Source organism: Tenrec ecaudatus, chromosome 17 (assembly GCF_050624435.1).
Source record: "Tenrec ecaudatus isolate mTenEca1 chromosome 17, mTenEca1.hap1, whole genome shotgun sequence".
Classification (NCBI taxonomy): Eukaryota; Metazoa; Chordata; class Mammalia; order Afrosoricida; family Tenrecidae; genus Tenrec; species Tenrec ecaudatus.
Genome location: NC_134546.1, coordinates 51835238 through 51860118, shown reverse-complemented (window position 1 = coordinate 51860118; position 24881 = coordinate 51835238). Strand labels below are relative to the sequence as shown.

Sequence of the window (24881 nt, the reverse complement as noted above, 5' to 3'; positions counted from 1 at the left end):
GCATCCAGAAGAGAGGAAAACCCTCGCCAGGTGGACTGACACAGTGGCTGTAACAATAGGCTCGACACACCGAGTGTGAGGCTGTCACAGGGTCGGGAAGTGATGTGTTCGATGTACACAGCTGCTATGAGTAAGCGCTGGCTCGACAGCACCCAGCAGCAGCAATGCAGTGTTGGGGAGAACCATGGCGAGGCTGCCTGTTCCTGGCCAGATTGACAGCCTCGGTCCCCCGGCGGAGGCATTCTGGAATGGATGGCAGCGGGTTTGGTTTTGGTGTCTGATGGGAATCTAGTAACCTCATCATAAATTCATTATATTTGCCAAGACCCAAGTCTCAAATAATTTCACATTAATAGATACCAGAGGGTAGGACTTCGATATATCTTTGGGGGCGGGTAGATACAATTCAACCCTCACAACTTTCTAATTTTCCTCTTGTAATTGCACTAGTTGGGCCCTGTAGAACAATGATGGATGGGTTGGTGAGAGGGTCACCCTTGTTTTGTTCCTGATCCCTCAGGGGCGACAGCTTTTTTTTTTTTTTTTAACATTTTATTAGGTGCTCATACAACTCTTATCTCAATCCACACATATACATACATCAATTGTATAAAGCACATCCGTTCATTCTTTGCCCTAATCACTCTCAAAGCATTTGCTCTCCACTTAAGCACTCTGCATCAGGTCCTCTTTTTTTTTTCCCCTCCCTCCCTGCTCTCCCCTCCCTCCTGAGGCCTTGATAATTTATAGATTGTTATTTTGTCATATCTTGCCCTGGGGCGAGAGCTTTTCAGTATTTAACTATTAAGTGTATCGGCAGGGATTTTTGTTGTTGTCGGTATTCTAGATCAGATGAACAACGTTCCTTTCCAGAGATGGTTCAGCACGAGTGGGTGTTCTTCTATCAGTAGTGAAAGATACTGGCGAGAAATAGGAGCGAGGGAAATAGTAAAAGAGAGACTGTAAGGATAAATTCCACACGTCAGTAGCAGGATTAGGTCTTTTCACATTTCCAGCCCCACCCCCCTTCCCTCCGCTCCATGCCTGCTGCCTTCGCTACGTCTTGATCACCTTAACTCTTAACACAGTTCCCCTCTGGCCAGCTTGTCACCTTACTCAATAAAGTTTGTTAAAATTTTGACCCCAAACCGTTCCATTGTTCCCACTGCCTACATCCTGCTTCCCACGCAGGAGGCCTCTGTGATCAGCCCTCCTTCCTGTCCAGTCTTTGCTCATTTGATTACCTGCAGTTAAAGACCGACGCGCTTCTATGTCATGTTGCACCTCTGTTTATCGAACCCCTATTCCGGCTTAACAGTCACCTGGGTCCGGGTGCACCCCTCCATCACACTATCTGACTACACTGGGATCTCTCTGCAGCCAGGCTCTCTCTTGCTCTATTCTGTCCCTTATGTCCTGCACAGGACCTATACACAGAATGTGACCAACTAATCTCGGTTTAATTATATAGAATCAAGGCAATCTATCTACCATCAGTCAAGATGCATCTATTAAATGCTAACTTGACATATCATAGAGTCCCGGTCGTGTAGTGTGTACATGTTGGACTGTAATCCACAAGATCTGCAGTTCGAAACCACTAGCCATTCTGCAGGAGAAAGACAAGGCTTTCTACTCCCATAAAGGATTACAGTCTCAGGAACCTACAGGGGGCAGCTCGACCCTGTCCTATGGGATCACTATGAGTCGGAACTGATTTGAAGGCAGTGAGGTGCGTTCTTGTTGCTGTTGGTATCACCATATGGGGCCCTGGCGGCACAGTGGGTTTAACATTGGGATGCTAACTGCCAGGTCAGCAGTTCAAATCCCCAGCTACACTGCAGGAGAAAGGTGAGGCTGTCTGCTTTTGTAAAGATGTACAGTCTTCGAAACCCTAGAGAGAAGCTCTGCTCTACTCGACAGTCGTAAAGAGTGGTACTCAGTGGCAGTAAGGTGTTTAAATATTTTTATGACCATATAATAAGCCATCGTTCAGAAAACAGGGCACTGAATTGAGCATCTAGCACTGGCCTTGTACATGATAGACACGCCGTGAATATTTGGTGGGCAGGTGGCTGCTCTAAAAGCAGAGAAGGGACTGTCAACGTGGACTGGGAGAGCTGGAGAAGGCTACCTTGCGGAGGCAATTGAGCTGGTCCTTGAGGACAGAGAGACAAAAGGGGGAGGGTATTCCAGTGGGTGGGTGGAAGCGGGGTAGGGGGGGAGTCCAGGAACAGAACTGGACCGCTTGGATGACTTCTTAGCAGGTACTCTTGGGCAAGTCACTTACCACATCCCTGTTGCCTCTGTTTTCTCATCTGTTAAAACGAGACACGTGCTGCTGCTTATTGGGCAGAGTGGCCCAACCACCAAGTGTCAAGCCCCAGCAAGGTGGCCAGCTTGTAGGCTTGGGGGAAGCAAGCCTAGGGCCTCAGAGGGCGGGGCAGGAGGGCTGGCAGAAGGGAGTCACGGATGTCTGGAAGGGCAGGCACTGAACAGGCAGAGAAGTGGGACTCCGAGGTGACCATGTGTCTTCTGGAGACCACCACTGTCCCCCAGCAGGGGCTCAGTTATACATTTTGGCTCCTGGTGAGGGAGGGACATTGCTGGGCCCCCAGCAGTGCTTCTGCTGCCCTGGCCTCCCCAGGCTGGGACCTAGGGGTAAATCTGTGCCGGGGACCTAGGGGTAAACCTGTGCCGGGGCCCTGGCCTTTTCTCCCCAGAATTAATCATCACAGCTGGTGGGGAGAACGTGCCCCCGGTGCCCATCGAGGAGGCGGTGAAGATGGAGCTGCCCATCATCAGCAACGCCATGCTCATCGGGGACCAGCAGAAGTTCCTGTCCATGCTGCTCACCTTGAAGGTGTGTCAGAGGGGGGGCGGGGGAGGGAGCTTTGGCCCAGGAGGTGCAGCCCTGGGATGGTCTGGGGGTCAGGCAGAAGCCACATTCAGCCCGAACTACGCCTGAATCCAATGACCCAGTGTGGAGTAACTGCCAATGGTGGTGCTGGCACTAAGCAGGGCCATGGCACATGGAAATTCCTTCTGTCCTCAGGGCTGCATTGAATGTCCTGCTGATGACCCTTCACATGTGACCCATGGGTCCCAGTAACAAAGGACGGCTCCCTCGTTCCCCAGGCCAGTCATGGTCCACCAGGGAGGCACGACTCTAACCTTTCACAAATGGCAACCTCACTGACCGGAACCTTCTAATTCTCCGAACTTTGCCCTTTCCACCACACCAGGGGGCTCATTAGTCAGCACAGCATCACCCCTCCTGTGAGGACCGGCTCTTTGAAAGACAGCTCAGTGATTCACATCCTTGACCTCAGCTGTAAGACCTCGGTCCTGACGGATCTCTGCTTTTCCAGTGCACTCTGGACCCAGACACTTCTGATCCAACCGATAATCTGAGCGAACAGGCTGTGGAGTTCTGCCAGCGAGTGGGCAGCAGAGCCACCACCGTGTCTGAGATTGTGGGCAAGAAGGACGAGGCCGTGTACCAGGCCATCGAAGCAGGGATCCAGAGGATCAACCAGAAGGCACCGGCCCGCCCCTACCATGTCCAGAAGTGGGCCATTCTCGAAAGGGACTTCTCCATCTCAGGGGGAGAGTTCGGTAGGTGTTTTTTGGTTTCGTTTCGTTTCACTCTATCCAGGGCTCAGAGTGTCTGTTCTGCTTGGTGGTTCCAAGGACCGGAACGACGGGAGTGTCTGGGAGGTGCCCATTACAAGCAGCTGAGTGGAAGGCCGTGGTGAGGTCAGCACGTGTGCACACCCAAGCCCTTCCTGTGGGAGGCGATCACTCCCTCTGTGCACGGGCTTGGCAGGTCTGGCTTGTTGAGTATACCAAGTAGGTGCTAGGACTTAAGATACTCAACAGTTGATTTCACCTTGGCCATGAAACTATGTCCCCCTGAAATCACATGGGAACATGAAGGCCCTGCTCCAGGAGTCATGGGAGTCATGTGGCTCTGGCTCTGGAGACCATTCTGACCTGGAGGGCCAGCTCATGTGATAGGAAAGGAAGATGAAGCCTCTTTGGACTGTGGTACCCAGAACCAGCACTGGCCTCCAGAGGCTTTTGTTGCAGCTTCAAGTGGAAGGCTAAGTTGCTCTTGTCATTAATATTTATGGTACCGGTGGCAATGACGTCTTAGTGAGGCTCCCCCATGCCATCAGGGCTGGACCAGACTTAACTCTCTGCAGTTGGCTGGTGCTGACAAATTGAACGCAAGGCCAATGTGTTAGATGTTCTATTTTACATAAATGGTTTTGCACCTCCCCTCACACAGCCAGGAGAGAGGCACAAAGCTACCCAGGATCTCCTATGAGAGTACTCTCACTCTTGCTCAGAGTAGGCAGGAAGATGCTTTGTGCATTGGTTTGTGTATGGCTGTTCTACAAATCCCCCTTCAAAACTTAGCAGTTTAAAACAAACTTAAAAAAAAAAAGTGTCTGTGGGTCAAGAATGCAGGAGCAGCCTAGCAGACCCTCATGACTAGAGGTCATGAGGCTACAGAAGATGCCATCTGAGATGGGAGTAGTCCTGGCTCATGGAGGTTGGAGGGCCTCGATTCCTTGCTGGAAAATGGCTGGAGTTGTCAGTGGGGCTTCCAGAGGCTGTCTATGTGTGTGACTTGCTCTAAGATCCAAGACAAAAACTGCAATCTTTTACAACCTTTTCCCAGTGGTGTAGTGGTTACATGTTGGGCTGCTAACCACAAGGTGAGCAGTTCGAAACCACCAGCCCCTCCAAGGGAGATAGATGAGGCTTTCAACTCCCATAAAGAGTTACACAGTCTCATCATCCTACCTTGCCCTATAGGTCATCACTTCTTCTCTGGGTCACTCTGGTACATGGGAGGGGACATGCAGGGCGGGCACCAGCGCAGCGTAGATGTCACTACGGGCATCTGGGCGATTGGCTACGTTTGTGTGGCTTCGCTCCCAAGTTGCAGGACTCACTTGGTCTGCATCACAGCCCACCCGTCAGGTCCCCGAGCCCACCCGACTCCCGGCTTCCTTGCTTCCATAGGCCCCACGATGAAGCTGAGGCGGCTCATCGTTCTGGAGAAGTACAAAGACATCATCAGCTCCTTCTACCAACCGCAGAACAAGTAACCGGGGCTGCGCTTGCCGTTGGTGAAGAGAGGATGGGCCGCGGGAGCTTTTCCAGACTCCAGGTCCTCTTCAGTCCAGGCCCGGGCATTTCGGGCTCAAGTTCCGTCTCCAGTGACGGAGGCTCCTGCTCGGCCATTTGCCACGCCTTGTGCCAATAGCTGAAAATGCTGAAAGCCACCCTCCTGTGTGGATACCTAGTGTTGATTTTAAGGATTGCTTTTCGTTCCGATGACAATCAGCCCTCCCTCCAGAACTGATCATTTTCGGCCTTAGTTGCAGGTAGATTTTTAACCCGCGGCCTGTTCAGAGCGGGCTGTGTGAGGGGGTGGCGGCTTTGTTTCTCCTGTGTGAGGCAGAGGGTGGGCAGTCCTGACTCACCTAACGGCCCCACCTCCCTGACACAGCCAACCCCATCAATCCACTATCCTCAGCCTCAAACTCAACTCACGCAATGCTTAATAAACCGCTGCTGTCTACTTGATCGTACTTAATGAGGGATGCAAGCCCTACACTGAGCAGGCGGGACCCTGGTAAAGGGTGTTAATGGAACCGAGGTGGGTGCAGGCGAGCGAGGGTCACTGAAGCACTTCAGGAAAAGCCCCACCTGCCACCTCCCACCTAGAACACCTCCAGCAGCCCCTGGGGGCAGCAGGCTGGGCCAAGACCAATCCAAACAGGAAACAGGCAGAGTGGCGTCCATGTGATCGGTTTGGGAATTCTTTATTTGGAAGAGCACAGCCCAATAAAGCAGAGCAAGCACAATACACGTCTGTTTGCCAGACTGGTTGCAAGGCTGTTAAGAAACAGTGAGTGGTGGGCTTGCAAGGTTACAAGGGGAGGGTTGCACGGGTTACCTTTGGTAGGTGGTGGGAGGCTGAAGAGTAGTAACGCTGTGTCTGAAGCTTCATAAAAATTATGCTAAGAGATTCAGCATGGGAGGGGGTGGAAGGTGCCTGAAGGTCCAAAGCTGAGGCCAAGTCCCTGTTGGCCTGATTATGTGAAATCCACTCCCGGAGAGTCTGCCCTTGGTTCCCCCACATCATCTTTCACTCCTGGTGTGGAGGCAGAGAGCGGGAGGGGTTGGTGCATTGGGGAAGGTGAAGTTTAACAGTGGCAAGAATGTTAAATAGTCAGCACCCCAAGTTCCTCAACTACAGCCAAGATCGAGGCTTGGGTCCTGTAGCAGTGCTGCCCCAGTGCCAATGGCCGGTGAGCAGGCATTCTCTGTTCCAGACTCACCTAACAGGAGGTAGGTCCACCCCATGGCCCAAGCCAGGATTTTTCACAGTGGTACAAAGATCAGTCAATCTCAAGATAACAAAACAATTGAACACACCTGCGACATGTGTGTTTGGGCCTAACAGACTTCCTCAATTTTATTTAACAAAAATTACATCTCTCATGATAGATTTCTTGGATCTGAAGTCTTTATTCATACAGTAAAGGACCAATCTTCCTGTTTCATATCACTAGGAAAAAGACCATCATGTTTGTTTGTGAGGTGAACTTTCCCAACGAGTTTCTCCTGTGTCCGTTTCTGATTGTAGAAGAATATCATCTTGTGCTATGTCAGTATCCTGTTTTATTTCCAATATATTTTTCATAAAGCAAAAAACAAAAGCCCACATCTTTCCTGTAAAAAGTTAGATAGATGTTTTCTCTTATTAATTTAGTATCATATTTACAGCTTTAACTTAAGTGTAACATGGTTATCAATGGCAGGTGGTACCTCCCCTTAGAGTTTGCAGAATTAAAATTTACCAGGTAGACATGTAATAAATAAAAACAGCACTTGGAAAAAGTCCTTTGAAAGCAGGCCTTAGGGGGTCGATCACCTGCGCCTCTTACACAGGTGTGTCGTTGAGAGGCCAGATCCAAACACGCACTTTGTTGAGAACCGAGCAAACCGAAGGCGTGTCCGCTGCGGTGTCGGCTGGAGTGACTGGGGCAAACGCCGGTGGCAGGAGGGCTAATCCAAGTCTTTGACCCGGAGGCAGATCTCTTCTGTGAAGTCGGAGCACTTTGAATTGCCTCCCAGGTCTTTGGTTAAGCTCTGCGAAAGGGGGAAAGGAAAGACCACAATGTAGACACGCAGACACCCAACTGAGGGCAGGCTTACTGGAGACGCTGTGCAGCCCACGGGCTCATTCTCGTCTTTCCTCTCAAGCGAGGCTCCACCCAATGCCACCAGGGCACCGACCGGGCCCACAGGAAGAGACTGCACAGAATCGGGGGTGCCACTGCACAGGGAAGCTTCCAGAACACGTCCCTCTGGACGGCCACCAGACCCCACGGAAAGAAAGACATGAACAACCAAACTCACTGGCGGCGAGTTGCAGCCGACTCAGCGACCCTACAGGGCAGGGCAGACCTGCCCCGAGAGCTGCAGACGGAGAAAGTCCTTGGGAGGCTGGGGAACAGATGCCGAGGAAATGCTTAAATCACTAACTCTCACAGCCCCCTTTCTAGGAAAGCGTGCCCCCCAACCCCCCCGCATCTCCTCTGAGCTCGCAGATGCGGTCCCACCGTGGCACCCTGCGCCGCTCTAGGGGCTGCTGGGATCTAGAGCGCGCCAGCCCTAACGCAGCTTCAGAACCAAACGCGGTCTCATGCCACCAGCGTAACCCCGCAGGCTGTTAAAAACCAGTTTGACATGGTTTGTATTTTAGGCGTAAAAAAGAAATTTCCAATGACAGAACTTAAAAAAAAACAACTCAGTGACAAAGGTCCGCCTCCAAGGCCCTAATACCACAACCACCCAGTGGACAAGCCGCCCGCCCCCAGCTGAAGGGGAGCCGGTTGGGCAACAGCCAGACTGTTGGCGAACCCCAACTGTGCTATGTAGAGGCCTTGAGCAACCCCTTAATCCCCTCATCTGCATGAGCTGTGATGACTGGTGGGCTCACCTTGATAGTAGACTGTATGGAGCCAGCACCTCCTCACGGGCACCCGGCAGGTGGGGATGGAGCTGCCTCGTATTTATTTTCCCCTCAGAGTGGCTGGTAAACTCAAACCACAGACCTTGTGGTTAGCAGCCCGATAGGGAACCCTTAGTGCCACCAGGGCCCCTTAGATTAGGAAGTGATAAGAAAACCCAGACTGGCTCCTAAGCCATGAAACAGTAGGATGTGCCCCTCAGAAAGTGCACACCCCGGAGCTCAAGAAACCTGCGCGGCACCGAATTATCAATCGCTGTCCTCTGGAGCACTGTGACCTTCACCCAGCTGTGGAGGCATGGAAGAATCTCGTTTTGCCCAGCGCAAGACCTACGGGTACCTTTCCATCTTTAATTGTGGCAAAGCATGCAGCTTCGATCTTTGCCGCTTGGTCAAAAAGGCCCATGTGACGCAGCATCATCACGGCGCTGAGTAGGAGGGCAGTGGGGTTGGCCATGTCCTTGCCAGCGATGTCCGGGGCGGTTCCATGAACCTATGGAATAGGGAGAGTCACAGAAGTGGGCAAGGGCCCCAAACCAACATCCTTCTCCCGGCAAAGGTGGGGCTTCCCCACCTTTCACCAGCAGGACACGGCGACCAAACAGCTACTGTGTGTGTGTTAGCTGCTATGTGTACTTCTCCATCACAGATCTTAGAAATACTCCATTTTCCATTCAAAATTATTATTTTGAGCTTATTTCTTAGTAAAATATTGAACCAACATTTTTTTCCCAAGCAATTTTGGGGAATGTATCTTGGTTTTAAAGACATTTATTCAGTATCACAATCAGACTGTTACCTTTAGCAATCAACAGCAGGAATACAAAACAAGAAAACTACATGAATACCCTTGGTTGGACTGATTTACACTTTTCACAGAACCGAAATTAAAATAACCGGTTATCAATTAGTCATAAATACAGTCCTCGAGTTCTTCTGCCCTGACACATGAATATTGTCTGCAATAGATCGTCTTTGTAGCAGCTAGACCCTGCTGTGCTTGGCTGAGTTCACAAGTCAACCTGTCGCTCCCTGTCACTTCTCACTTCTCTGGCCCTCCTCTCCTACGAAGCTTTGTTCCCCACTAGTCATTAAAATCTCCACTGCGGCCACTGCTCGAACCACTGTCGCCACCTTGGTTTCGTGGCTTATGAAGCATTGCCCTCCACCACCATTAAGGGTCAGAGCTTCTGCCTCCTAAGTTTCCTCCCTTCATTGGTCCAAAATCGGAAGGCTGTTGTTATTGCCAAAAATCACTGTAGTTTCCACTACCTCCAAATTGCTTCCATCATTACCAAATCCATTGTGACTATCTGCACTGCCACCATACCCACCACCACAGCCATCACGTCCACTCCAGTTTCTGCCCTGACCAAAGTGGTCATTGCCACCAAAGCCACCTCCTCGGCCACCACTCAAGTTTCCAGCTGCGTCTGGACTTCTTTGGCTGGAAGAGGTCCTGGCCCATTTCCGGCTCCGACAGGGCTTCGCTCACTTCACCATCTGGTGTTTCTGAACAACAGTCTTAGCTACAGAGTCATGGTCACCAAGACTCACAACAGCAAAGCCCCGCTTCTTGCCGCTGCCAGGATCCCTTCACCACTACCTTTGACCACCTGTCCCCGTACTGCTCAATGTACTCTCGTAGACGGCGCTCCTCGGTGTCTTCTTCAACGCCACCCATACAGAGCACCTCTTCCCCAGCTACATGGGCACCTGGTCTCTGGGGGGCTTCTCGGGAGACAGCCCTCCTCGTGCCTACAACTCTTCCAGCCACTGTGTGTGCCCAGGCCTCCACGGCTGCGCCCACCTGCTCCCAGCAGGGACTAGGGACGGAGGAAGGGACAAAGCCCAAGCCTCCGGAGCACCTGGTGTTTGGTGTCCCATGGCCACGCCATCCGTGGGCATCCCCCGCTGCTCAAAAGGGCTCGAGGGGGACTCTCGTCTGCCATCGCCCAACTCCACCCTGCGGCGAAGAGTGTCGCGGCTTTCTAGGAGACTGACTTAGAAATGACGGCAGGGGACCCTAGCAGGCAAGCTGCATGCACTGTTAGCGTAGAGGGATATGGAGTAAGTATTTGGGAGGAATGAACAAGCCAAACTTGGATGAAAATCAGGAAGCATCCTTTACTTCTGACAGTGTGAGTAACTCAAATGTTACAAGATCTGCAGACACCCACCCCCCTCCCGCCAACCCTCCTGCTGCTCAGGCCCGTCCTCCTTCAGGGGCCCGGGGCCTTACCGACTCGAAGATCGCGACTCCATTGGCGCCAATGTTGCCGCTTGGCGTCACTCCAAGTCCTCCGATCAACCCTGCACACAGGTCGCTAGGGGCAGGAAAACACTTCAGAATGTATTTTGGAAAAAAAACCCTACAGATCTTACCTAGTCACCGACAGAGTGGTTTAGAAACACCATTCTTCATGGAATGGAACCAGGGGGCCTTGGAGAAATGTCTGATTCTGGGACTGGAGCTAGCAAGGGGCAGGCTGAGCCTCGCACAAGACCAGGCTACCCCGGTCAACTGGGACAGCTCGAACACCCGGAAAACGAACAGTGATGGATCCCCCCTGAATATAAGGAAAAGCTTTTCCATATAGAACAGTGTTGACAGATACATGGAAGAGAAACGATCCAGTTAGAGGCCAGCATTTAGCCAACATGTCTGTCACTGTGTGCACGCACACCTGACAATGTCACGCGTGTCGCATTCCATTCACGAGAAACAGGTCACTAGCTGGAGCCATGCTCAAGGAGAGGGCTCCATAGCTCTCCCACTAGGAGATTCATAAACATATATTTCTAAACCATGTGTTTGTCCATGCTTTGAACAAGAAGCAGAATACCAGAATTCTTTTTTTGCCCCTATGCTTTTTTAATTTAAATCATTTTATTGGGGGCTCGTAAAACTCTTTATCGCAATCTATACATACACCCATTGTGTCGAGCACACATTTGTACATTTGTTGCCATCATCATTCTCAAAACATTTGCTTTCTGCTTGAGCCCTTGATATCAGCTCTTCATTTTTCCCCTCCCTCCTTGCTCCCCTCTCCCTCATCATGAACCCTTGATAATTTACACATTATTATTTTTATCAAAATTCTTTATAGCATTCTGGCAGTTTTTCTGAAAGCCTAAAATTGTCCCCTCTCGGCCTTCCCCCTCCCAAGTTAAAAAAAATAGTTAAGATCATTCACCTATATAAAAGATTGCAGTTCATCAATAAAACAGCTCAACTCATGATTACAGAGCAATAGCCAGGAGCTGAATTGACAGCAAAAGAGAAGGAACCCCACCCAGCAGTGAGTCATTGATACCTCTGCCTGTCTTACTAGAATTCAAGGAGCTCTGCTGGCAGGCAGAGGTTAGGAGGGGCTGTTAACTACAAGGTCAGCAGTTTGAAACTACCCACAGCTCTGTGGGAGAAAGATGAGGCAATCTATTCTCATCACACCTTACCGCCTCAGAACCCCAAAAGGGCAGCAAACTTTTGAGAAGAGTCAATCCTGTCCCCCTCACAGCAATTTAAAAATTGTTCGAGTCATAAGCATATTTTTACAAACAAATGAAACCACCTTGATCTAAATAACATCTTTAAAATTTTTCAGGTTTACTTCAAAGCCACATGCAAGTACCAAAAGAACCATCGTTTACAGACCCTTGCTCTGGGGCCGCCGCAAGTCGGACTCAATTCGATGGCAATAAGTGATTTGGAGATTTCAATGTCTATCTTACAGCAAATGCTGTGTTTGATTAATTAAGTCATGATTTCATCTAGTGTTTGTTAAAGATTCATCACCACACCAAACCCATGGCCAGCGAATGAATTCTGGCTCACAGCGAGCAGCCTAACAGGACAGAGCAGAACCCGAGGGATGGCAGGGCGGGGAATGTTCATGGAAATGCCTCATCTTTCTCCTGTGCAGGGGCTGCTGGGTGGAGATCACAGACCTTTCGGTCAGGGGCCACCTGTGCAACCTGATCAACAATCATGGGGCCAGCAGAGCCAGAAAGCCTAGCCAGACTCACCTAAGGATGTCTCCGTACAAGTTTGGCATAACGAGAACATCAAACTGGGATGGGTCTTGCACCATCTACAAAGAAGGCATTCGAACGGTTAGTGTCCGCAAGGTGCACACCACGCACATACACGCATACACATGCAGACATGTTGCACACCACGGAATGGAGACAAACATGGGTATCTACTTACATTCAAGCATACTGTATCGAGGTACATCTCATTAAATTTGATATCTTTACAGTTTTCTGCAACTTCCCTGCATTTTTGCAGAAAAAGTCCATCTGACATTCGCCTGTATTTAATCAAATAAACATGGTTAAGAGCAAAGACATGCCGGGGAGGGAGAGGTGGGGGTTACGAAGGATCAAGTCAAAGAAGTACAACTGAGCCAGGACACCGAAGCTCCAGAAGGCAGAGGTCGAATGGCAAATTCAGTAAAGCTACTTTTAGAGCAAGTTGATGGAATACAAGTGAAAATATCCTGGAAGTGAAAAAGAGAGAAGTCGGCGAATACGCTCACAATGGAGAAGACTGCCTTTCCAGTGGTGCCAGCGGGAGGGAAGACAGACCCTGACGGAGAGGACCCTGCACTGGCTCTGCAGTCCCCACTCCATGGCTCTCATGCTCGTCTCTGCTTAGCTCAAGAAAATGTCCCTTACGCATTCCGCGGTGCCTTTAACAGATGGGGGCAAGGAGCATTTAAACTGCTAGAGCGGTGTGGCGGGTCCTCGTATTCGCCCTGTGAGCACCCTTCGCACCCACTCTTTTAAGCCTCTGCGGAGGTGGCAGTTACAGCAACACCCACTAAGCTACTTCTAAAACACCAACGAGCCTGCTCTTTGACTCTCGGGGCCTTGTTTAACTGGGCACAGCATCTGGAGAATCCAGAACCTCTGGCTTCCTTTCCCACTAACCCTCAGGCCCTCTACGGAAGTGCAAGACGTGGATTCCTGTGTGGGCCCTCCCCACGCTCCCCGTCACGGACACAGCGCATCAGCGAGGCCGGAGAGAAGGGAAGCAAACGCTTCACCCTCCCCCAACGGGTTAGAAATGACTGTGGAGGAAGGTTAGGAACCAACCAGCAAGGAGCGCCCTGTCACTGAGTGTGCACCCCCCACCCCAGCCTCACAAAATAAAAGGCCAGAGGGCTGCGCCCCACAGGGACTCACATGATGTTGGCTTTGTGCACGGCGGTGACGTTGCTCCGGTGGTTGTTCCGGGCGTATTCGAAGGCAAACTCAGCAATGCGCTTGCTTGCCTGCTCAGTGATTAGCTTGATGCTCTGCACAACTCCGTCGACAATCTGCAAGAGGGCAAATGCAAGAGGGCAAATGCCACCTCACTGGAACAGCGCTCAGCAGCCGGCTGTGGGCGCATGGTGCCGTCCGTGGCTAGAGCCAGGCAGAGCACCCCATTAAATGTCCGCACCAAACCCCCACCACACAGGCCGGGAAAAAGGAGATGCAGTGACGGTCGCTTGCCGAAGAGCACCATCTGGGAATGTTGGGGTTCAGGACTCAAATACGGGGCCCAGCCCCCCTTCCTGGGCTCTCAGCCCCATGCCCAACTACTCATGGGACCTCAAGCATCCACTTGAGCTTGCCAGGCCAAACCAGCACCAACGCAAACTCCCACAAGCCAGGAACTTGACCCTCTGCCCCAAGGTCAGCGGAGGCACACCAACTACGCATGAGCACGTTGCCAACGTCACTTACAATGTGCTCGATGCCACTGTATTCTCCTTCTGTGTTCTCGCGGATGGTGACGATATTGACGTCAGTGTACGGGGTTTTGTAGCCTTCGATTGAGACGCACGGTCGGACGTTGGCATAAAGGTCAAATGTCTTGCGCAGCAACAGATTCATAGATGGGTGACCAGCTGCTATCGGGGTCTTCAACGGACCTGTAACAAGGAACACTTGGATGACAAGACTAGGACGCTCTGTGGGCCAGCACCCGGGCTGCCTGGTAAAGGCCGTCTGCCTCTACCTCGAATCTCGCCTTCGGAGTCGAAGGAAGAAGGACATTTCCCCGCTGAAGTTTGCTGAGCATCCACTGCACGCCACAGTGATCTCAGGCACCAAGCTCGGGTATCTCTGAGCCTTCACCACCACCCTATTATAGCGGGACCCCCACAAGGCTGCCTGATTGGCAGGATGCAATCTGACCCCTGTTCCATCACCCGCTCAGAGTCTAGCTTTACCGAACTTTTATTATCATTAAAAACAAACACACCGGCGAGCAAACGCTTTGAGAATGGTGAGGGCAACGAATGTACAAGGGTGCTTTACACAATCCATGTCTGAATGGATTGTGATAAGCATTGTATGAGGCCCTAATAAAATGTTTTTAAAAAATAAAAATAAATAAAACACACACACACACACACACAGAACAAGAATAAGAGATTTGGCCCAAGTCTCTGAGCCACTAAGTGGCAGAGGTCAGAATCAAAGCAAGAGCGGTCTCGGTTCAGCATGTGAATCTCTTGCAGGCAAGCCGTCTGCATCTTGACCTTGAAGAGGTAGCAATTTGAATCATTGTTAAAGGCTTATAATTAAGGAAGAGATCAATCTAGTCAAGGACATCTGTGCGCTGTCATCTGGTGTAACACTTCAATGTCTTTACTGGGGGGAGGAACGTCACAAAATGAGACACAGGGCTTCCCACGAGCATGAAGACACCGCTTCGTCGTGAGCCGGCTTTACTCTGGCAGGTGGTCGAAGCAGTGGAGTTTAAGGCCCACACTTTCACACCACAAGACCCGCGGCAGAGAGGAGCAGTAACCATCTCATCCACTCCAGCGGTACCTTTTAAGCCCATCTTGTTCTTATCCATGGACTCTTTGGCTTCTGGGGGGATCATCCACTTGCCTCCAGGTCCTTGGATGGCGGTGACATTCCGCTCCTCCCACTGAATAGGCGCCTAGGGACCACACCACAGAGCAGTGAGCAGCTGTACACCACTATCGGAACACAACTAGGAAGCACGTGTGCGCTCGGAGGCCAGGACGTTCCTGGCGCACGAGAAGAGGCGTTCTCCAGTATGGACAAGGGGGTTTGCAATGGCGCCCTTGCCATGCCATCCACCCCGGCTGCCACCTTGCCCACTTATTTTATTTCCACGAGGCCGCTTTAGGGTGGCTATAAGTAGAATCAGAGCAGAGGACTGACCGGTGCCACGGCAGGGAGGAGCCTTAAAGGCAGCAGGCTAAGTAAAAGGAACCGCGAAAGACCATATTGTACGACTCTCCAGCACAGGCGGAGAGAGGACTGATGGATCCCGGGGATAAAGTAAGGAGACCAGGTACACAATGGGTGTGCCCTTGGCTGTGAACTGGAAAGGCTGATGGTACAAGCTCCCCAGAAAAGCCCTGGTGATCTACTCCTGTAGAGAGTCAAAGTCAACCAAACCCATTCCCGGGAGTGGATTCCAACTCAGAGCAACCCTCTGGGGGACAAGGAGGACTGCTCGGGGGGGTGGCCAGGCTGCACCCTTCCCTGGCGCAGCTGAGCGGCTGGTGAGTTCCACCAGCCACCTGGCACTTTAACCACTGTGCCACCAGTGTTGCTTTCTGAAACCTGTCCTGTGGGGTCACCTCGATGGCACAGACACAGGGCCACTGAGAGGGGAGAAGTAGAAGGGAAGGGCCGGTCCCCAATGAACGAGGGGGGGGGGTGTGGGTTCCTTTAGGGAAGGGGAGAGTGGTCTAAAATTAGATTGTGGTGGTCTCTCAACTCTGAAAACAAAAAAATAAAAAGGAACTGAATAAAAAAACCCAACGAACTGCACACCTTGTATGGCACGTGCACTCTATCTCAGTACAGCTAGGACCAACAATAACAAGCACAGAGTCTAACTTAGGAAGGTAAAGCCTGGGGTCTTCCTCCTGTGTGTCCACGCACGTCCGGAAGCCAGCACACTGACTGAGGACGCTCTCGGCACCGGGACACGGACTAAGACGCGGTCCAAGACACAACTCGGAACAGATTCGTCTTCCATTCCCTTGAGGAATGTTACTTGAGGAGCCTCAGCCTCTGCGGGGGAGCTCTGGTTACAGACTCGGACAGCGAAAGAGAACACTGTCCCAAGTCCACTGACTTACACCTGCCGCCGCCACTAGCACAGCCACGGATTTAACCCTGTGCGGCATCTCACCGGCAGCGACGCCTATAGCAGCGACAATGGATCCCGGCAAGCCAAGTCCAAATTCTGTATTTATTCCAAAACCCCTGGCTGTCCTAAAAGCTAAGCTGTTGAAGTAAGTATATCCCATCCTGAGGAGAATAATAATACTTCATTGGAGATTCAACAACAAAATTTCAGTACTGTTCCAAATTGCCCCTTTTGGTTTTTTTGAAATACCACTTCCACTCTCCTGTCAATTGAGCCCGATTTAGAGACTCAGAACCGAGGCCGGGCTCAAGATCCACAAACCCAGTGGCACTCCTCTGGTGCCTAAGCTGAAGGCTCTGCCTTCGATGACATCATGGCCTGTGGCAATGGTCAGCATCAGCGCATTTTCCGTTAGAGTTACTATCTTTGAAGATCAATCACAGGCATTGGCAGCTTTAGAGAAGCATTTACAACTCCTCTGAGAATCCACAGACTCCAAGTAGCTAAGAAAGCCTTTCCTACAGATGGTTTTGATTATTGTGGATTATAACCCCCAGCCCTCCCCCGGGGAAACCGCACGCACCTTGGCAGCGTCAAAGATCTTCATAACAGCAGCTGAGATCTCCGGGCCAATGCCATCGCCTGGGATTAAAGTCACTGTCTGAACCTGAGCACAAGAGACCGCCAGAGGAGACAGTTAAGAACTGATTTGGGGAGTTTTCAAGAAGAGTCAACACTGATTGAGAAATCCACTGCTGGATATCCCCTAAGACCCAAAAACTCTTTAGAGCATCCAAGTGGAGGGAAGAAACCATGAACAGCAAATTCCCCCGTTGGCCACTCACTCCCCGAGTTAGGAGCTTTCACAAAGGGCTCTGAGAACCCTCATTAGGGAAAGCAAATGAAAATAAACTACCAGGTTGACTACCCAATTGATTTCATTTCTGATGAGCTACAAAGAGACGGTTTATTTCATTCAAGTCTATAAACGGGAAGGCAGCTCAGTATTTGAGGCATGATCTCTCGCTGCTATCCGGAGGCTTTCCCGTGCAGGCGAGCGCTGTCCTGAGCCACTGGGTTAGCGTCTTCACTCTTCTGAAGGTCTGTCGGCCCACGTGGAGAAAAGCTAATGACCCCCCGGCAGGGTCTAACATGCACTTGTAACTGACATCAAGGTTTTATTCCAATGGCTCAAACAAAATGCAGCCAGCATTTCAAACACAGAAACAAAACCAAACAAATCCCTTCAGAGGGTTTTAGTGAAGGTAAAATCCAGGGAGTGCAATACAAACGGATGGGGAGTCCCTGCCCCATGGCTTACAAGGCTCTCAAAAGGAGGTGTCTTGCTTGTAAAGCAGCCTCGCCTGACATTCTGGGAGCAGCACGCTTCCCGAGCACTAGGTGGCGCCCGAAGGCGGCACCAAGCCCCGTGTCTCGCTCCGTCTGGGAATGAGGCATGGACTACGTGGGGGCTTCCGCCCACCTTTGGTGGGTGGCCCAGACAGTGGTCCCAGGTTCTACGCATTCCCATCTGCCGGGGCACCTTCTTTTTGTCAAGTCGTTCCCTCCGGTGTCTCGGGACCAGGGGTCGGCCAAATGGAGCTTGCGAAGCAAAGTGAAGTTGAAAACGAACACAAAGCTATCGCGGTCTTTCTGAAAGGATATGATTCAGATAAGGGAGATTTCATTGGTCTGTAAAGTATATTTATGGCTCTGGAACGATTTTTAAATTGCTGTGAAGAACAGGATTGGCACTTCCGTCTCAAAAGTTTGGCGACCCTTACTCTGGGTGGGCCTTTGCCGTCCAGTGAACACTGGGCAGGTGGATTGGAAATAATATCTTCTCTATTTCTTCAACTAGAACCCATTTTACCAGCCGACTATCTTTTTTTTTTGAAAACGGGATAATAGCAGAGGGCAATGAACATCTCACTGGCTTTGCAGCCCGTGTTTGAAGTGCTAGCTCCACACTCTTTGAGCCAAAGAACCCTTGGGCTCTTCCTGTTCTCCTGACATGTAATCAATCACCAATGCCATCAGGCCACCAGGACAATCAGCTTTCCTTCCACAAGCCAGGAAGCAAATGGGGCACAAAGGAAAAGACCCGGTGGGCCTTACAAATTACTCATAGCATCAGATGTCAAACGGAGTGCAGGAATCAGGAAATCCACATCCGGGTCCTTGAATAGGGGGTACAAATAAAAATGCATGGCAAGCCGCTGACCACAGCCTCAGAACACGCTACACGTGTGGCGCCAGCATGACAGCACAGGCGGTGCTGGGGCTTCTAAAAGCAGCAGATTTCAGAAGGAATGGACGATACACTGACGTGGTCCACACAGGCCACGCTGGGCAGAGAGCACTCTCGGGCTCAGAGATGTTGAAGGGACTCCTAATTGGCAACCAATCTACTGATTTTAGGGCTCACAAATGAAAATGCAAAGCAAGTTCGAAGCTTCTCAACAAGTCCTTTTTTTTTTTTTCTTGATTCGCACTGCTTTTCCAACTGGACCCAAATGAAACTGTGAAATAAAGTAACAGGCTCAGGGGTGTCCCGTTTCTATTTTTAACAAGGCTTCTTCAAGATAGTAATGTGACAGGCAGACATCGCCAGCTGTAATAGAATTCTCTTAAAGGTACAAGTAACCTAAGAGATTTACTAATGTGAATACACCCTGTAAGTAGATCCAATTTTCTCTAGCATGGAGATAATGCTCTATAGCAGCATTATCATATAAATAATCTCATACAAATAGAACATCTTTCTTGAGAAACTTCTAAAAGGAATAAAATAAAGATGTAGATATACTCACGCCACCAGAAAACCCTCTGGTCACCTGTTTTGGGTTGTGGAGTGCCCCCAGCAGCCGAGAGACCTACGTTAATAGCAACAGAGAAACGTCACGCACAGCACAAGGCCACAGTAGTAAACAGTAAGACCGGAGCATGTCTGATGGCTAACAACGCGGTGAACTTTACTTCCGGAGCTCCCCGGGAACCCTTTCCTCGTGTGGCCAGCTAGCTCAGATGTGAAAACCTACGTATGCCCTTGACCTCTGCTCTGCGGATCGAAAGTACTAGGCAGTTTCGGTCACTTTCATGAATCACAAACCAAGCGCAGTGCCCTACAGTCTATCCCGGATTCTGACTCAGTGAGCCGTAGGGCAGAGTAGAACGGCTCCCTCAAGCGGCTGAAGCTGTGAATCTTTCATGGGAGTGGACAGCCTCATCTTTCTCCGGCAGAGCAGCTAGTGGGTTCAAACTGCTGACCCTGCCGTCAGCAGCCCACCTGTAGCCCACTGCTCCCCCAGGGCTCCCGCAGGGGAATGAAAGGTTCGGAGGGTGAAATGAAGCTGGGCCGTGTTAGAGCTCACTCGCTGGGTTTTTCACACACTGGTGGGAGGTGTTGTACGCCAGCCTTCTGGACCCCTGGGGGCCAGCAGGGGACTGAAGACTGTCACTCACTTTAGAACCAGGAAGACCCAGAGCCCAAAAACTCTCCAGGTTGGGACACTGGACCCAGAAAGTGAGGATCAGCCGACTTACTCATACATTCGTCCTTGGTGACTGGCGAATGGCACCCAGAATCCAGGGCTCCTAGCTCCGAGCCCAACTACCTGCAAACTCTGGCCAACTCCCAGCGAGCCTGCACCCCAGGGCGAGGAGAACTGCCCCAGAGGGTTCTGGGTTGGGATCCTCACGGGGCAGATCACCAGGCCCTCTCCCACACTTCACCAATGATGAGAGCGCCTTGTCTACCTACACACTGCACCCTGCAAAGGCATCGTCCCTTATCTATTTAATGACATCTGACACCCATGCCATACACCGAATAGGGTTTTTAAGAAACGATGTATTTCCTCTGCTGGTAAACAGGGGGTTGTTATTGTTAATTAATGTGCTGGTAGGAGGAGAAAGATATAGAACTAATCACCTAGTAACTCCACCACTCTAAAATGTCCCTACCCACCCACCCCCACTTAACCCTATATTACCCAGTCAACACTCACTGCCATCGAGCTGATGCCTACCCATAGTGACTGTAAGGCAGGGTAGAACTGCCTCTGGGATTCCCAGACTTAGTCTTTACGGGAGAAGAAAGCGAAAGCCTTGTCTTTTTCTAAGCGGCTAGTGGATTCGAACTGCTGACCTTGCAGTTAGCAGCTCAATGCCTAACTACTCTGCCACTGGGGCTCCTCCTAGGGTAACATAAACTTTAAAGGGGAACTTCATTCTGAGACCTGGTGGGGAGTCCTATTACATAATAAACAGCTGCAATCACAGAGATTGAGTACATGGATCAAAGCACTTTTTGACATACACCTTAGAAGGTGCCAATATTTTAGGCAAGGTCCCATCCTCAACAAGACCCAGTAAAGGATATAAAAAAGCGCATCTTTGCTTCTGTATCTAGCAGACAAAAGTAGCCAAGCAGGTATGGATCAACTGCAACCTCCATTCTGTGGCACCCACAAAGACATGTCGCTGCACTGAAAAGGAAAGGGCCAGCCCCCAAAGGATACTCTATGCCAAAGCCATTGCCTGAATTCAAGGACAGGACCATCCACCAGTAGACTCCCCGACTCATAGGGACCCCTTGTAGGTTTCCGAGACTGTAACTGTTTATGGGAGTAGAAAGCCAAGTCTTTCTCCTAAGGAGCTGCTGGTGGGTTCAAACTGCCAACCATGCAGATCACAGCCCCACTCGGAACCACTACACCCCCAGGGCTCCTTCCACCAGTAAATGGGAGGTCTTCTGGAGGCTGCCCCGTGGCCAGCACTGCTACACAATTGGGCATGGATTCTTCTAACCACCCTGCCCGAGGGATCAGACACCCACACAGAACAGGTGCATATCCTCGAGACATTCGACCGGACCACAAAAATGGATTTAAAATGTAAACTCACGTGCGTGGGGACTTTTATTTGGTTTGCGGCTAGACTGGATCTCCAGGGTCTGGCTCTAGCAGGTGCTCAGTAAGTATGTGCTGAGGGACCCGAGGCCAGCCTCAGTCCCTCAACCAGCATGTCCATCCCACGAGGAAAGCCCAGCAAAGTGCTTTAGTACAAGGGGGCTTTTAGAAAATCCATGGATAAAGGAAATGAACAGATCATGGAATTTCCCCCACAAGCTTTTTGAAAGCCACCCTCCCCACCCCGTACTTGCAGTGATTTCCCCCATGTTGTCACCTCCCCTTCCATCTTTGGAAAGGTGGGACGGTGAGCTGGGATGAACTGGATGGGCAGGGAACTTGAGTCGGGTTTATAACTAAGTTCTTAGAATGATCCAGAACGTTAAATAAAGTAAGATTTAAGAAAAGACTATCTTCTATCGTCTACTGTGTAAGAGCCAGGAAAATCTTCCGCAACACGTGTGCGTGTGTGTGAAACATGGTCTGGGCTGCGTTGAGTCCACAGCAGACCCTCCGTAAAACAGGAGGTACCACCCTGTCCTGCGTCATCCTCTCAACCATTACGCTGGGGCGTATCGTGGCAGCCACGGCGTCACCCATCTTGTCAGGAGCCTTCCTCTTTTTCACTGTCCCTCCATTTTACCCAGCACGGTGTCCTTCTCCAACGACTGGTCTCTCCAGATAAACAGGCCCAACGTGCGTGAGGCAACGTGCGTGAGGTGAAGTCGCACGTCCGTGCTTCTAGGGGGCAGCCTGGCTGTGCTTCCTCCAAAGCCCATCTGCTCGTTCTCTGGCCAGCACCGCCATTCAGATGCATACATTCTTCCTTCACGTGCTCCATGCCCGACTCTCACATGCACAGGAGGTGAAGGAGAAGACTGTGTGGCTGGGGCTCCCCGTGTCCCAGACAAAACCTTTAAGAGGACCCCAGCTGAGCGACGGCTCTGACAGAAACAGCACCCAACCCAGCCCCGCTCTGGCCCAGCTTGAGGCACCTCTGCGCCAACCCCTGAAGAGAAACTGGCTCAGAGGTCAAATGACTCTCCCAAAGGTCACACAGGGAGTCTGGTGTCAGGGAACCTCCACTACTCAACACTTCCTGCATGTGGGACTAAGACAGTGCTGCTTGTGTTTCTCATTCTAAACACTTCACGTGCTTACCAAAGATAACTCGGGAGTCACGTACAACATTCTTTCATCTAAGTTCTTAGAATGATCCAGAACGTTAAATAAAATAAGATTTAAGAAAAGACTATCTTCTATCGTCTACTGTGTAAGAGCCAGGAAAATCTTCCGCAACACGGGTGCGTGTGTGTGAAACATGGTCTGGGGATGAAAGAATGTTGTTTTGGGCAAATGACATAGATTTGCTTTACTTTAAGCAAACCTGACATAACTTACCACCACACCATGCCAAGTCTGAAGAGGGCAGCACTTCAGAACCCAGTTACTGAGGTCCAGTTATTAAGATCCAATGGTTTGCTGGATAACCGGAAGATACATGTATTGCTAGTTAGAGACGCTTCCGCTTTCTGTGTGCCTTCAGCATGTCCTAGGGGCCTTCATGTACACTACTGAATCCTCAGGCACTTCTGTGAGGCAAGAAGACCTATCCCTGCCTTACTGGCAATCTTCTGACTATTTCTCATGAACAAGGCTTATCTGGTAGTAAGATCCAGGTGGGAGCTGAGACTTAACACTGACTGCCATAGCTAAGGTTATGTGTCAGCTTGGATGTGGCCTGAATGATTCTCAGTAGTTGGGCAGTTACATAATGATATAATTTGGCAATTATGTGTAACGATGTAGTTATCCCCCTTTTAGTGGTCCTTCATTTCCATGTAATACTGATTTTCACATTAATGACCTGGTCTTGGGAACCTGTGCTGATCCATAGATAAACATATTGAAGTCTCAGACATGGTAACTAATCTATGCAGGGCCACGCAGCCAAATCAGTGTCTCTCCTAAGATTGCTAAGTGGATTCCTCACACTGCTGAATTCGGTATAGAGATCTTTTCACTAAATAACAATGCACCCCTGGCCCTCTTTTTAAACTCAAACCAAGAAGAAAAAACAATGCCACCCTTTTTTTAAAGATGCTTATGGTAGATTACCGAGGGGGGGGTGTCATTCATTAAAGGCAACAGGAGACTGAGGCTTGCTTGGTGCCCATAGTTTTGGCATGACCTTGGTCACAAAGCAGGCCAAATGGAACTGAGAACTGGGAATCAGAACACCCAATGGGACCCATCAGGTCTCTTTCCAGTTCCAGCAGCAACAACAACCTGTATGACCTTGAGCAAGTTATGCCTGGAGGCACAGGTTTCCTTCCAGAAGGTGGCTGGAAACTGCTAGGAAGCCCTACCCTTTCCAGCTCAGGCATCCCCGTAGTCAAGGCTAACTGAAGTTCAGCTCACAGGTCTTCCGCCAATGAAAGGCAAAGGCTGCCAGTCTGTCTCCCTGGGGACCTCCTGCTCTGAGTTTGGAGGTAATTCCAAGGTGTAAGTGTCCTGTGTCCCTTAAAGGGAAACAGCCACGGGAGCACCGGTGGTCGGACTGGGAGCCATCCCAGCAAACGGAATTAAAAAATAAAATAAAATCGGCCTAGGGCTTCCCTCAGCTGGGAAACCCCCAGTGCCACAGCCCGTGCCCGCGGCTGCAGAGGGTAGCGGCCGAGAGCCGAGCCGCCGCCGGAGCGAAGGCCTGGGCCGCGCGGGGACGAGGGCCTCGTGGGGCGATCGGCGCCGCGGCAGCCACCGCCTTGGAAGTGGCGGGGTGGCGCGGCCCGGCCCGGCCTTTCCTACGACCTTCCAGGGCTCGGCGCCAGGCCTGGGCCCCGGCTCGGCGGAATGCGGGTGGCGGCGTCGGAGTCTCGGGGGGAGCCGCCGGCACCCACGCCTTGACCTTGACGCCGTCCCTGCCCGTCCCTGTCCCGCCGCAGAGCTGCCCGCACCCGGCGCGCGCGCGGGCCCCGGCGCCAGGCGCACTGGCAGCCCGACGGGCACCCAGACGGCGCCCTGCCAGGCGCGCGCCCGCCTCGCCCTGCACGCGCTCCGATCGCCAGCTGCCCCGGGGCCCGCGCGCCGCCAACTGCCTGCCACCGCCGGCCTGCCGAGAGCTCACCTTGGAGATCCACGCGGGCCCGGCCATCGCGTCCCCTCCTCTCCGCGGCGACAGTGGCGACCCGAGTGCGCAGCTGCGGAGCTCGCGCCAGGTCCCGCCCTAGCCCCGCCCCCCGACAGCCCCGCCCCTGGATACGCGGCTCCCTCTATGACCAATCGCGGAGCTCGCCTCGCGGTGACGCGCGAGTCGAGGGCGGGGCTCTGGCCCGGAAGGGGTCTGGCGGGGTTGTCCAGGAAGTCGCCTCCCGGTCCTCCACGGTCATTCATTGAGTCCCTAATAAGCGAGGCCGTTTTCTCCGGTGCCTCCCTGGTGGCGACCACGCTTCCGGTCTGGGGAGCGCCTCGCACGGAGTTTCCTGTCCGGTGGAGGGAGACAGGGAGTGTATTCGTCCCACAATGATGTGTCTTTTCGAGGTAGCATTTAGATTTCACAAAATACATTCTCTAAGTGTGCAGTTGGGCGATTTTAAGTCTAGAACTGCCCAACCATCACCACATCCAGCTTTAGCACATTGCCAACACCCCAGAAAGGTTGCTCCTGCCTAATTCCGGTCCGTGCCTGTTCCCATCCCCCATCAAAGGCAACTAGTGACCCGTTCTCTGGCATTCCTCTCTCCACTCCAACCCTGCAAAGGACTCT

At 51.5% G+C, this 24881-nt stretch overlaps 2 protein-coding genes across 4 annotated transcripts in view; one reads left to right on the top strand and one right to left on the bottom strand.

The window, feature by feature from the left end:
- The window catches only part of ACSBG1 (acyl-CoA synthetase bubblegum family member 1), a 54975-nt gene extending 49382 nt beyond the window's left edge, over positions 1–5593 (top strand). For both annotated transcript variants that reach the window (XM_075535276.1, XM_075535277.1), the window contains 3 exons: positions 2724–2863; positions 3372–3618; positions 5038–5593. In XM_075535276.1, coding sequence (XP_075391391.1) covers positions 2724–2863; positions 3372–3618; positions 5038–5123 — 473 coding nt within the window. In that variant the 3' untranslated portion in view covers positions 5124–5593. The remainder of the gene's footprint in view (positions 1–2723; positions 2864–3371; positions 3619–5037) is intronic.
- Positions 5594–5827: 234 nt separating this feature from the next.
- Positions 5828–24325, bottom strand: IDH3A (isocitrate dehydrogenase (NAD(+)) 3 catalytic subunit alpha). 2 transcript variants are annotated; one of them, XM_075535279.1, is made up of 11 exons: positions 24243–24325; positions 19016–19078; positions 16786–16869; positions 14897–15011; positions 13802–13989; positions 13256–13389; positions 12276–12378; positions 12092–12156; positions 10302–10386; positions 8400–8552; positions 5828–7176 (listed from the first exon to the last, which is right to left on the bottom strand). In XM_075535279.1, exons 1-11 carry the CDS (start codon positions 24267–24269, stop codon positions 7093–7095), a joined length of 1101 nt encoding a protein of 366 aa, XP_075391394.1. In that variant the 5' UTR covers positions 24270–24325; the 3' UTR covers positions 5828–7092. The 2 variants fall into 2 exon arrangements, with proteins under 2 accessions (XP_075391394.1, XP_075391395.1); XM_075535280.1 differs by having other exon boundaries at positions 19040–19078; positions 24243–24297.
- Positions 24326–24881: the final 556 nt, after the last annotated feature.